This window comes from Mus caroli, unplaced genomic scaffold, assembly GCF_978045245.1.
Source record: "Mus caroli unplaced genomic scaffold, Mus_caroli_1 scaffold_2, whole genome shotgun sequence".
In the NCBI taxonomy this organism is placed as follows: domain Eukaryota; kingdom Metazoa; phylum Chordata; class Mammalia; order Rodentia; family Muridae; genus Mus; species Mus caroli.
Genome location: NW_028227257.1, coordinates 77,728,340 through 77,741,345, shown reverse-complemented (window position 1 = coordinate 77,741,345; position 13,006 = coordinate 77,728,340). Strand labels below are relative to the sequence as shown.

Genomic DNA, 13,006 nt, shown 5'->3' with positions numbered 1-13,006 from the left:
ACCATTCTGTAAATGGAGAGAATATGGGAGGTTTGGAAATGATGCTGCAAGTCATATTTGACAGCACCATAGAGGACTTTGTGGAAACTGGTACAGGGTATAGATCTAAAACCCATAACAAAAGACATTTCTCCCCACCTCTCAATCTCTTTCTCTCTCTCTCTCTCTCTCTCTCTCTCTCTCTCTCTCTCTCGGTATGGGTTGTTGGTGTGTGTGTGTGTGTGTGTGTGTGTGTGTGTGTGTAATTGTCCTTTTTGTTTATTTCAGAGATTTGCTCACTGCATATCCCAGGCTAGTCTTGAACTCATGATCTTCCTGGTTCAGCTTCCTAAGTGCTGTGATTATTAGCATATTCGACTACATTCAATACCCTTTCTTCATTTTTCACTTTTTGTGATTGCTTTACTGTCAAATAATTTCCAATATTTACATGCTTGTCATAGAGGAAACTCTTCTACAGTTACCCAGTGTTAATGCTGTAACTTAGCAAACTGTCCAGCAGAGGGCTCTGCACTTCATGACTTCAAGCAATAAATTTAAACCTCACTCTTTGTAATGCAGAAATGTTCAAAATCATACTTTGCCGGATTGAATTTTAGAGTTGCTATATTTTGCATGGGATACTGACATTCTGTTCATGCATGCCGAAAAGTGCTCAATACTACATATTCACATTTATCTTTCCTCGAGTCCCTCATTACTGGGGTGTGTGTGTGTGTGTGTGTGTGTGTGTGTGTGAAAAGAAACACATATATGTGAAAGCAGGAAAGATAAAAGCAAATAACACAAGTTTTCTTTGGCTACTAGTGTCTCGTAGTGTCTTAGAACTCTTTCTGTGCACCCCAGCTCCATCCCTCAACAAGCAGCCATTTGTGGCTTGGTGTATAAAGAACATTAAAAGTTAGACTACAAGGCTACACTTTATTTGTGCAAAACCAGAAATTTAGCTAAACAAAACCAATTTCTATATTTTTGTCACCAGCAATGAAATCTACATTGCTCCCTCAGGCGTGCAAAAGGAGCGCATTCAGGTATGCTAAAGGATCTCGGAAGCTCTCTCCCTCTCCTTGACTGCTGTTCCATGAAGTAGAATTGCTTCTAAAAGGTTATGTTAGTTTTGAAGGGTGGTTCTATTGTGATCATTTAAATAACCAATCAACAAACATTTGCTAAGTAACTATTAAATATTTGTTAAGTAATTACAATTTTTTTGTAAAGTGGCCAGTATGCTCCACATAACCAGTGTGTTTTTTAAAATCTCCTTCAGGGCTGGAGAAGTGGCTTACAGCTTGAGAGCACTCGCTCTTAACCTCTGCTCTTGCAGAAGACCTGGGTTCGCCTCTCAACACCTATACAGTGGCTCACAACTCCCTATAACTCTACTTTCCGGGGATCTAAAGCCACTCTTCTGACCTCTCAAGGGAGCAGGAATGCCCAGGATACACATACATGCATGCAGGCAAACACACAAAAATAAGTACTTAAAATCTCATCCATAAAACTGTAGCAGGCCGCAGTTAGAAGTGTGGTGTCATCCTCCTGTTATCAGACCTGTGACCTAGGCCTGCTGATGGCTCGGGTCACACCAACTGGTTCAGATTGTCAGTGGCAAAGCTATTCCAATTTAAAGGGGATTGTTTCATTTTTAAGAAGTGCATTCTATGTTGATGCTAGAATAATACCCTCCAAATCAAGCCAAATACATAAAACATTGATTTAAGACAAGAAAAAAGGAAGGGTTTCTCTCTTAACGGAAGTTTATATTGTAGTCTGTGATGAGCCCTGACATTTGGAAGTTGCAAATCAGCAATATGCGGACATCACTAAAAAACATTGGATTGACACATTCCTGAATACTTGAAGAATAACGTCATTACTGAATTCCTCAGGAGATAAGAAAATTCTGACACCCATTTGCGATGTTGATTTCTTTATATGCATTTTTGGAAAAATAGTTGTGAAACAGCAGGCCTAAGTCCATCAAATAGCTGCAACATCATTAATTATCCAATGGTTTCTACATCAGATTTTATCCCTCAAATTTCAAAAGTTTTTGATCACATAAAACTTTATTTTTTAATTGTATTGGTTTGTGTGTATCAGCGTTTTCCCTGCATGTGTATCTGTGCACCCTGTGTGTGTGCAGTTCCCATGTAGGCCAGAAGGGGGCATCAGGTCTGCTGGGACTGAAGTTGAAAGTATGGGGGCTGAGCACCGGATCCAGGTCCTCTGAAAGGGCTGTCAGTGCTCTTACCCACTGAACCGTCACTCTGGCCACAGCATAAAACTGTGCTAAAGTGGGAAACAAACATAAACATTTATTTTGAATATTAAGCAAAGGCATATGATATACAAATACACAGTAGACACATTTTAAGTGTTTTTTTTTTTTTAAGAAAGCCTTTTCTCTTTCTCTCTCTATAAATAGCCAGAAGACATGTTTGTGTGTGACATCAATGAGCAGGATATAAGTGGGCCTCCAGCATCTAAGAAGCTGAAAAAAAGCCAGTGCACTCCTCTTTTCATGAATGCTTATACCATGAGAGGTATGCAGAAAGGAGTTGGTATATAGAACATTTGCAGAGTCGGCCTCCCTAATCAAAGTCATTTTGACTTCAGTTAACAGCTCTCGAGTATCTAATATGTATAAGAACTTGAAAGATTTCAACCCATCTCACTCTCCCATCAACTGAGAAGAAGGTCCAGTGTTATTCTCTTCCCTGCTAGTTAGTTCTTGTCAGCTTGACACAAGCTAGAATCATCTGGGAAGTGCAACTTCAGTTGAGGAATTGCCACCATCAGACTGGCCTGTAGGCAGGTCTGTGGGGACATCTTCTTGATCAGTAACTGATGTGGGAGGGCCTAGCTCACTGTGGGTGGTGTCTCTTCTAGGCAGGTGGTCCTGGATTGCATAAGGAAGCAGGCTAAGCAAGCCTTGAGAACCAGGCAGTCAGCAGCATCCTTCAATTCTAACCTCCAGGTTCCTGCCTTGAGTTCCTGCCCTGACTTCCCTCAGTGGCCCGGGACATAAAAGCCAAGTAAGCCCTTTGCTCTCTTTTGTTGGCTTTGGTCACCATGTTTTAGCAACAGAAACTAACTGGGAGACTGCCTTACCCACCACCACTTCCTATGGTGGAAAAAGTTAAGTCCATAACCAAGCACACGTACATTCAGAGAGTCGCCTGGTGATATATGTTGATTTTCTCTTAAAGACGTAAGTTCTCCCCACTGAGCATCTACCCTTCATCCTGCAGGAGCTGGCGCAGTGATTCATACCCACTCTAAAGCTGCTGTGATGGCCACCCTTCTGTTTCCAGGACAGGAGTTTAAAATTACACATCAAGAGATGATCAAAGGAATAAGGAAATGTACCTCAGGAGGGTATTACAGGTACACTTTTTTATTAAGTTATTTGGCATGCATTTTTCCTTCTCTTTGATAAGTCAGACCATGGTCCTTTTGTACTTCTAATGAGATGCAGTGGGCTCTGCGTTCAGTAATACTCACTGAGCGTTAGACATCCACACACATTCTTGGGGACAGACTCCTCCTCCCTTCCCCAGCCATGAGACTTATTAACAACACAAATAATGGAGTGTTTGCTCTATTAACATGAACAAAAGTCTACTCTGCAGCGTCTGTCAAAATGGGTGGGGCAGCCCCTGTTTTCTGCACTGAGAAAATAAGATCTCCTCACCTCAACTTGGTCTTCAGGAAGCTTGAACTGGGACCACCAGTAGAGTCATATTGGCTTAATGTATTTCTAAAATATGCTCCTGATTATTAGAAAGAGAGAGAGAGAGAGAAAGAAAGAAAGCTTTCTGTTCATTTTAATTAAATATTTAACTGTATTTCAAAATTTGTGATGTAACTGACATAAAATTGTAAAACAATGACTTTGTAAGTTTAAATAAATCCACCAGTCTACAAAATGTAGTCATTATATATAAATCTAGACTTGAGTGGTTTGGAGAAGCAGGTTCCCAGAACCAGGTACAAGTTGAGCCATGCTTTGGTTGGTAGCATTCTTCTGAGCCTTCACCCTTCTTCATTTCCTTCAGACCCTGGCTCCCTCCCCTCAGAGGAGAGCCCTCCCTGTTACTGAAGTAGCATATGGTGATGTGTCTTACTCTGACTGCAGGGAACGGGTTGGACTTGTTTAAACCAGTGTGCTGGGAAATTCATTTGATTTGATTTCCCTGACTGTGTGCCCAAAGCCATCCTGGGGCACTATGAAAATTATGTAGAAAAGGAAAAAGTTAAAGCCGTGGAGTGTGGGCTGAGCACTTGCAAGGCCCTGAGTTCGGTCCTCAGCAGCAAAACAAGTCAGCACTAAGCACATCCTCTTAGTCTGTTCTGGAAGTGCCATGCCTCGCCTCTGCTGGTGTGCAGAGGATAGAGAGGGACCTGTGTGGCTCTGTTTCAAATGTCTTTAACTTGTGAGGATCAATATCCTGTTGGTGAAGTGAGGTATGGGCTTGAATGTGTTTTCCCATCTCACTGTGCTTTGAAATTATTTTGTGCCTGGAAATATTTCTGACTGTGTGGTGTATCCTATGGGAAAATTCAAGTCTGCCACCCTTCTGGGAAGTCCCAGGAAAGATGTGAGACCAGCAACTCACTCCTTCCACTTAGGAATATTATATAATTACTTCTGTCTGAACTACAATGGAATCATGGGCAAGTCTATACTACTATGATAATTGTTGCCCAAATTATTATCACATGACAGATTCCTCGTCTATGCCTGCCTGAAAGTGGTCATTTCTGATAACACTCTGAATGTGCTTATTAAGTTTACTCAGTGCTCTGGTGAAAAGGCAGCCTGGGAGAAATCCATGATTAAACAAACACTTGTCTGAGTTGTCACTGGTTACAAGGGACCTCAAGAATAGACTTAGTTTTACTTGTAGCAAAGTTGTTTGCTTGAACCTTACTGTATCCTGACTTTGTCTCATGTATTTACTGAGGGGAAAAAGTAGAAAGTTCTAATGCAGTAGATTTGAGATTATTCTGAAAGGATTATCATAATCGTGATCATCGTTGCTTGAAGGATCTTTCTTCTAACCTGGTGCCACAAACCACACCTCTATTGATTCATTTGCCTATCAAGGCAGTTTAGTATTCTGCCGAGATGAAATACAATGGTTTCTTTTTATATTGTTGGGAAATATTCCTACTGTTTAAATATAGTTCTGTGTCTCTTCCCTTCTACACTTCTGTGTGTGAGGTGTATCATTTCCTATCTCATGTTTAAAATGTTACGATTATCTTTGCTTCAAGGAAATACTTGTATGGTCTTGATTTCATTGTTAGGTTCTGGTATACTGTACAAGTTTCTGCCATTTAAACTTAGGGCTGCCTGCCAAATTCCAAAGGTATCTTTTGGTATAGATGTTTATACAAGATATACAGAATTCTTGCAACATCTTGTTTTGAAGTTGGAGAAATTGGAGTGCTATTCAGAGATAAAGAGCATCTGACTGGTTACTAATAGGAAAAATCAGAAATAGAATATTAATACTTTAATGGGGGAAAATGTCTTGTTCTGTCTTGCAGATACGATGATATGTTAGTGGTACCCATTATTGAGAACACTCCTGAAGAGAAGGACCTCAAAGAACGGATGGCTCATGCCATGAATGAGTACCCAGACTCCTGTGCAGTTCTAGTCCGGCGTCATGGGGTGTACGTGTGGGGAGAAACATGGGAGAAAGCAAAAACCATGTAAGACCGAATCTGAGAATATTTGATACAAGTCACACTCAGAATGTGGAAAGGAACTCAACACATTTAGGATTTAGAATGAAATTTGGGTCTTTTAGGGTTGTTGGTCAACTGGTTTCAACTTCAGTTATCTGTCCTTGTTATTTGTGGAGAGCTGGTTTTCACTCTATTGAATCATCAGGAGTATTGATTAGGTCAGGTCTGAATTAGGAAGCCTCAGTGAAGTCTGCTACAAAGGAAAAGGAGATAGATCCTTAATAACAAATATTTGATTTAAAAAACATAGCGTGTAATATTTGTACTTTATGTACATTGTCGCTTTATGTGAGTAGTATACTTCTTGAGAAGTAAATGATGTAGTTGCCCAATTCAGTGTGATTCCCTTGCAGGTTTGAAAATTGTTGGGGTCAAAACAGGAAACCTTTGGTATGAGATAAGTAGAAAAATGTAGGAAAAGCGTACAGAGCTGATGTTGGGATACATGGTGATCAGGACAGAAGAGCAGCTCTGTGCTGACACAATGTGCAGGCCTTTTGCCTTTCCCTCTACAGGTGTGAGTGTTATGATTACCTGTTTGACATTGCTGTCTCCATGAAGAAGATGGGACTCGATCCAACACAGCGTCCAGTTGGAGAAAATGGAATTGTGTAAGCCAAGTGGATGTCTAAGTATCTCCAACAATAAAACAAACTCAATTATGCCTTAAATAAAACTCAGCTGCTTTTAAATGAGTTGGAAATTTTCTTGATGTCACTAATCTGTCACAGAATACTACCAATGGTAACTTATACCGAGTACTACAGATAATATCCTCTGACATTAAATATTTACTTATATTCTTATAGATTTGAGTGATAGGGAGGTAGAATAAAAACTTATTTTATTTAGTTTTTTCTCATTTTAAAGATTATAAGAGAAAAATATTTGCTTTTAAGTTAATTCCTTTTGTATACATTCTCAGAGAATTCTCTTTTATCTTTAAAACATTGGTAATGTAAAATGTACTTGCAATTTTCCACTTATTTATGGGATAAACATTTTAATTTGATGCATAAAATGTACATGAACTATTTCAGATTAGTGTATCCTTCTTACTTGGCATAAAAATAATTGTACAGATTTCCCTATATGCAGACTAAGTAAGTACCCATTATCTAAAATACAGAGTCCAAAACTTTGAGTACAGACAGAGTCCAAAACTTTGAGTACAGAGTCACAGATGGAATCCACACCTCGCTTCATGTGGAGGGTGGTTCGATACAGTAAGAGCATTGTGTGAAATTCCCTCCAGGCTAACGTGCCTGGGTAACAAATGAAGTCTGTGTTTATCCTTGGTTCCCATCCCCAAGATACCTTATTGCATATTTGCAGATATCCCTATATCTCAACATTTAACCTATAACATGATATAGAGCACTTATTGTATATTGGTATCAGTTGTAGGGATTCAAGTCAAATGATACCCAGGGTTTCCAGTAGAATAGGCAAGTGGTCTACTGCTGATCTCTGCCCCAGCCCTGCTGCTTCTAACGAAAGAAGATGATCACCACCATCACCCTGCTGTCAGGTCATCAGCTTCCAGATCATTCCCTTCAGCCCTTCACTTACCTTACCCAGACTTCCAGACCCTGTCTCTACCCATCCTTCATAAAAAAAGGAAGAGTGCATGGACTAGTATTTGTGCTCTTCACAGGGGCATCCTAACCCCCTGACCTCAGTCACATTCATCAGGGAAAGACTTTGATTAAGCTGCCTACTTGGTACCTGCACCCAAGCAAGACAAATTAACAACCATGTTGAGTGATATCATCTCAGACCTATGACCACATAGCTCTGGTGAGCACTGGATACTGACAAACAGGCCACTCCAAGTATAACAAATCCATTGTCCCAACCTTGTTACTGTTCTCTTCACTCTTCTCAGTCATCAGATTTCCAACATTGCCAACTCTCCCCTCACTCCTGGAGACAGCCAGCCTCTGTGGTTGGAGCCATCTTTTTCAGTTCCTTCAACTGGGTGTTCTAATCTTCCTGCTGCACCTTGTACTTGTCCTCTGACTTTCCCAAGGCCTTTGCCTTTGATAGGATTCTTAAAACACATGTGCCACATACACGTGCCACCGTGCCTTCAGCCTTCACCCAGCTCCAACACCTGTAAGAGCTCTACCCAAAAACAGCCGCTCTCCCTACATGCTCACTCTCAGAGTGCTGGCCTTCCTTCCATGCCTTCAATATAACCAGTCTCTCCCTGAAGACTCCCTTGAAGCTGAAGTGCTGCTGCTTTCTGACTCCTCTTATCACTGGGCCTGGATGTGGAATGAATGAATTCTTTGAACATCAAAACAAACGTTTACAAATAGTTCCAGCCGTCCTGTGTGTGTGTGCATCTTAGCTAGGGGAAAGAAACTGCTGTGTTACTGTCAAGTGAGCCTCAGATGCTGCTGGGGAACTTTAGTATCCCCATTCATTCACCACGCCCCCCCCAACAGCTGTTTCTTCTCAAACTTCAAACATTTCCCTGCATACTCTGCACTAATGACCTTGTCTGCTATTTCACAGAAAGGAAGACACCACCAAGAGAGTACTTCCGTGGGCTTTCCACCTCTGCATGGTTGCTAGCCCTGGTGCCCACTGAGGCCATATCTCCTATTGATATGTTCAAGGTCATCATTGAGTGATTTCCTGTCTCCTGCATCATCAGTTTGATCTTCCTGCTAAGTCTTCACCTTCAGGACATGAGATGGCCATTGGAGCTGATGGATGGCTCAGACCCCTTGAGCTCGGGATACTGCCCTTTCCTCTGCTTCAGACTTTAAAAAAAAAGAAAAAGAAAAAGAAAAAGAAAAGAAAAGAAAAGAAAAGAAAAGAAAAGAAAAGAAAAAGTTTGCTCTCATGGCCCAGTCCCTTTTCTCTCCCAGACTTGAGAGTTTGGCTGGGCTTTTGTCCTTATCACTCAACTGGAAGTACCATTATAACCTCCCATGGTGGTTACACAGCTAAACTTGGAGATGAGTTTCTGTGAGCTTTACCCATGCTCACTGGCCTTCTCAGCTCTTCAGGTTCTTAGGATCCACACGGTGCTGATCCTTCTTCAGCTCTGTAGTCAGCATCATCCCTCAGACAACTTTCCTGAAACTCGTTCACTGATCTCACCTATTTTCTTGGATTTAAATATCAGTTGTACCCAGCAGATCACACATTTATATTTTCACCCTTGTATTTTTCCTGATCTCGACTCTTACCTGGCTTCTGATGATGCCAAGGAATGTCTATCTACCTCTTGAGATAGTCAAAACAAGCCCTAAGTCTCTGACATTCCCTGCAGTTCCTTCCAGTTGTTCTCACTGACATCCATAGTGGAATGGTCAGTCTTACACAATATGAGGTCAATTAGCCCATCTCACCAGCTTCACATGCAAGAAATATTTGTATTCCAAACCTTTCACCACTTGGCTGTTACTGCCTGGCTCAGCACCCACTCTTTTTGTTTGTTCATTCGTTTGCTTGTTTTTATTCCATGTGCTCCAGATGGGCTTTAACAGATTCCCCTGCTTCAGCCACTGCTCCCCACTCCTCACCCCAAATGTCTATCAATAATCAACACAAGCTCCCGTCATCCTGTTACGAAGATCAGCTAGGGTCTCGGCTCTAAAGCCTGTCTTTGGACAATGATTCCATTCTCATAGAGCAACCTTTTGAATGCTGCGAACTTTTAATACAGTTCCTCATGTTATAACAATCCCCAACAATAATTTTGTCGCTACTTGATAACTCTAATTTTGCTACTATTATGACTCTTAATGTAAATATCTGGTATGCAACCCCTGTGAAAGGATAGTTCAATGCCCCCACCCCCACCCCCGCCACAAGGAATCATGGCCTACAGGTTGAGAATCCTTGTCCTACTAGCTCATTTGGTGAGCCTTCTCACATACTCTACTCCAGTTGCAGGAAACCTTGAGCCTTTGCATTTTCAAGGTACTTATATTTTTTTCTTCCCTCCTTTTTGTACTTTGCTTCCACATATGTACCTGATACCTTTCTCATTCTGTATGGGAATATTCTCAATAGAGCCTCAATCATGTCATTAAATATCACCTGTCCTCCATATTTAGAACCATACCATATCCTTCACATAGAGCTCTACTTCCTCCTTTATTTTTGCTTTTGTTTGTTTTCTATTTAATTATTTTAAATACCATCTTACTCTGTAGTCTATGCTGGTCTTGGATGTACTAGCCCAGGCCAGCCTCAAACTCACAGTCTTCCTGCCTCAACCTCCCTAGTGCTGGAATTATAAATGTGAGCTACCACCTTGCTATCCTTCCCTGTTCTGATTTTCTATAAAGTGCTTATAACCAGCTAATATGCTATAACTGATTTCTCTGGTGATTTTTTGTACTCTACAATGTGAATTCCACAGAGATAGAAGTTTTCACATTTTTTCAATGTACCCCCTATTCTCTCAAGCAATATTAGGTAGTTGATAATAAATATTTGTTGAATGAAACCATCTTTCCACCAAAACTTGAAGTCAGTGCTCTATATTTTATTTCTCAAAAGAGTTACTAGTGGTGGCTTCTTGGAGGTGTTTCTCTAGCCTTCCATAATTCCAGATGCCTGTGGTGCCCTACTCTTGGGTCAGTTCTGTAGGCTTCTTCCCTGTCAGACTTCTGATCTTAATCATGCCCTGCTTCTATGCTTTTCTCCTGGACAACATCCTTCAGTGAATAGCTCTAACTAGTGCCTCTCTGCTGAAGAGGTACTGTTTTCTCACTAGCCTCAACCCCTCCTTTCCACTCCAGACAGTTATCCTCTAGCCCCTATTCAGCATCATCCTTTGGCTAGCTGATGCTATCATCTTGATGCTACCTACCATGACCCTACAGTGCCATTGACTTCTTCTCTCTACTCCATTACCACACTTCATCTCTAGACATTTTTCTAGAAACTTACTCCAAAATTCCTTTTTGAGGTTGAATATATTTTATTCACTATAAACAAAACAAAACAAAGAGCCTGCCATATCATAAGTACTCAATGAATATTTTCTGAATTCTTGATGGAGATTTCTCCAATGGGGAAACATAGTTTGCGTCACTTCTGCTTACTTTCACTTCTCTTATTTTTAGAGTAGGACTGAGGATGAGATAAAGGAGATAGTGCTTAATTTGTGGTAGCCACTCAATTACTATTAGTTACCTTCTTTTCTGTAATTTCTACTTAATATAGGATTGGTTTATTCTTGTAGACTAGTTTATTAAGTGCTTGGGATCAACATAATCTTTCAAGATAGAGATTTCCCCTGGTTTAAGATGAAATTGAAGCTCAGGAAATAAATACACAGAATGTAAACAAAGGAATATATGTAAACCTCTCAGCACCATACCTATCAGGTATTTGGTGTGCTCTTCAAATGTTAGCTTCTTTCCCAGGAAACTCTAGTCTAGCTCTCCTCAAGGTCGTTGACATTCAAATAAATCATGGAAACCACATTGCAACAGCACACCTCCAGTAAATCTGGCTCGGGGTTTGGAGAACTGGTGAATGTTCACCACTTTTACCTTTCTCTTTTACATAATAGGATCCATTCTTGAACTAAATGGAATTACACCCCAGGAGGCTGATTCCCAGTGTTGGCATGGCAGTGTTCAGTGCTTTGAGGCAATAACAGGCGTTCTTCCCCATAGCCCTGAGTTCTTCTCCCTACTACTTCTTCAAATATGAAAACAAAGGTTGGTTATAAGTAAAAGACTAAACTGATGACAGACCTAAATTCAACCAAGTTGTATTAAATTAACTGTAGTACACATATTCACCTTCCAATTGAATAAGACAAATAATTTAGCCAAGAGATTGCCATGTGTTTCCCAAATTATTTTAGAACCCTTTAATCCTATTGAACTGTTTTGAATCTTAAAAAGTGATCTGCCTTAAGTTCAATCTAATCAAATATTTCCCTTTCAAGAAAGAAAACTGCCAGGTCTTGTCAACGTAGCCTGGTAGGAGATTGGTTAACACTCCAGGACATGGTTAGCTTTCTCTTCAAAGTTCTTTAAAATGAAGCAATAAGAGAATAAAGAGAGAAATAATTTGATTTCTTCCTTGTTATTGTTAAATATTAGGAATCCCCCAAAGGAGCTCCTGCATTAAAGGCTTCACCCTGATGCTGCTAGTATTCAGATGTGGAGTTTTAGGATCATAGGTCCCAGCCTTCATCAATGGATTGATAAGTTGATGGACTCAAGATTTGGTCAACTATTACTACCTAGTGAGAGCTGCAAGGTAAGTCTTTATTGGAGGCCCTATTGGACCTTGTCTTTGATGGGTGTCTTTCCCTGGTCCTTCTTGTTTGTCTCTTTCTGCTTCCTGTCCAACAAGGGGTGGGAAGCCTTGCTCTGCCACTCCTGTCCATGACTTCATCCTCATCATCAGGCTCACAATCATGAAAACAGCCAAACACAGGAGGAACCTGCAGAAACCTTGGGCCAAAGTAAACCTTTCCACCTTTTTAATCAATCTCTTTCAAGTAAATGCCTGCTTGCTTGTGAAATAGGGTTTTCATACATAGCCCTTCCTGGCCTGGAACTCACTGTATAGACCAGGTTAGCCTAGAACTCATGAAGATTCACCTGCCTTTTATTTATTTTTATAGTAAAGGTCCTATCACTTCAAATGAAATTCTCTTCATCTCTCCTTCTCAACTATTCCCTCCTCTTCTTTTTTGGTTGTGTGTCAGGATGTGTGGATGCTTATGTGGGTATACATGAGTGAATAGGTATATACGAGCACAGTGGCCAGAGATCAGCCTTAAATGTTGTCTCTTAGGAACCAACCACCTTAAAGTTTTTGAGACAAGATATCTCATTGGCCTGGAGTTCACTGAACTGGCCAGCAAGAAATCCCATCCCTGTCTTCTTTTCCCCAGTGCTGTATTCATAAGCATGTATCTATCACCTTACTGGTTTTACCTGGATTCTGGGGAATCAAATTCAAGGCCTCATGTTTCTGTGACAAGCACTTCACTGCCTGAGCCATCTCCTCCCTTCTTTATATATCTGCCTGCTTGCTTGCTTCCTTCCTTCCTTCCTTCCTTCCTTCCTTCCTTCCTTCCTTCCTTCCTTCCTTCCTTCCTTCCTCCCTCCCTCTCCCTCTCTCTCTCTTTCTCTCTCTCTCTCTCTCTCTCTCTCTCTCTCTCTCTCTCTCTCTCTCTCTCTCTCTCTCTCATTCTCTCTCCCCCTCCCTCCCTCCCTCCCTCCCTCCCTCCCTCCCTCCCTCC

General features: G+C 41.0%; 1 protein-coding gene across 4 annotated transcripts in view; it reads left to right on the top strand.

The window, feature by feature from the left end:
• Apip (APAF1 interacting protein) overlaps positions 1-13,006 on the top strand; it is a 34,401-nt gene that overhangs the window by 12,085 nt on the left and 9,310 nt on the right. The window contains exons 3-8 of one of the 4 annotated variants that reach the window (XR_003835577.2): positions 983-1,031; positions 2,429-2,546; positions 3,255-3,390; positions 5,560-5,727; positions 6,279-6,374; positions 11,853-12,012. Coding sequence is in view for 3 of the 4 variants with exons in the window: in XM_085834617.1 (XP_085690743.1) it covers positions 983-1,031; positions 2,429-2,546; positions 3,255-3,390; positions 5,560-5,727; positions 6,279-6,374; positions 8,287-8,362 (643 nt within the window). In the remaining variant the exon portion in view is untranslated. Of the gene's footprint in view, positions 1-982; positions 1,032-2,428; positions 2,547-3,254; positions 3,391-5,559; positions 5,728-6,278; positions 6,456-8,286; positions 8,509-11,852; positions 12,013-13,006 lie in introns of those variants that run through there. The other 3 variants (XM_085834617.1, XM_085834618.1, XM_021151861.3) reach the window with 3 other exon arrangements.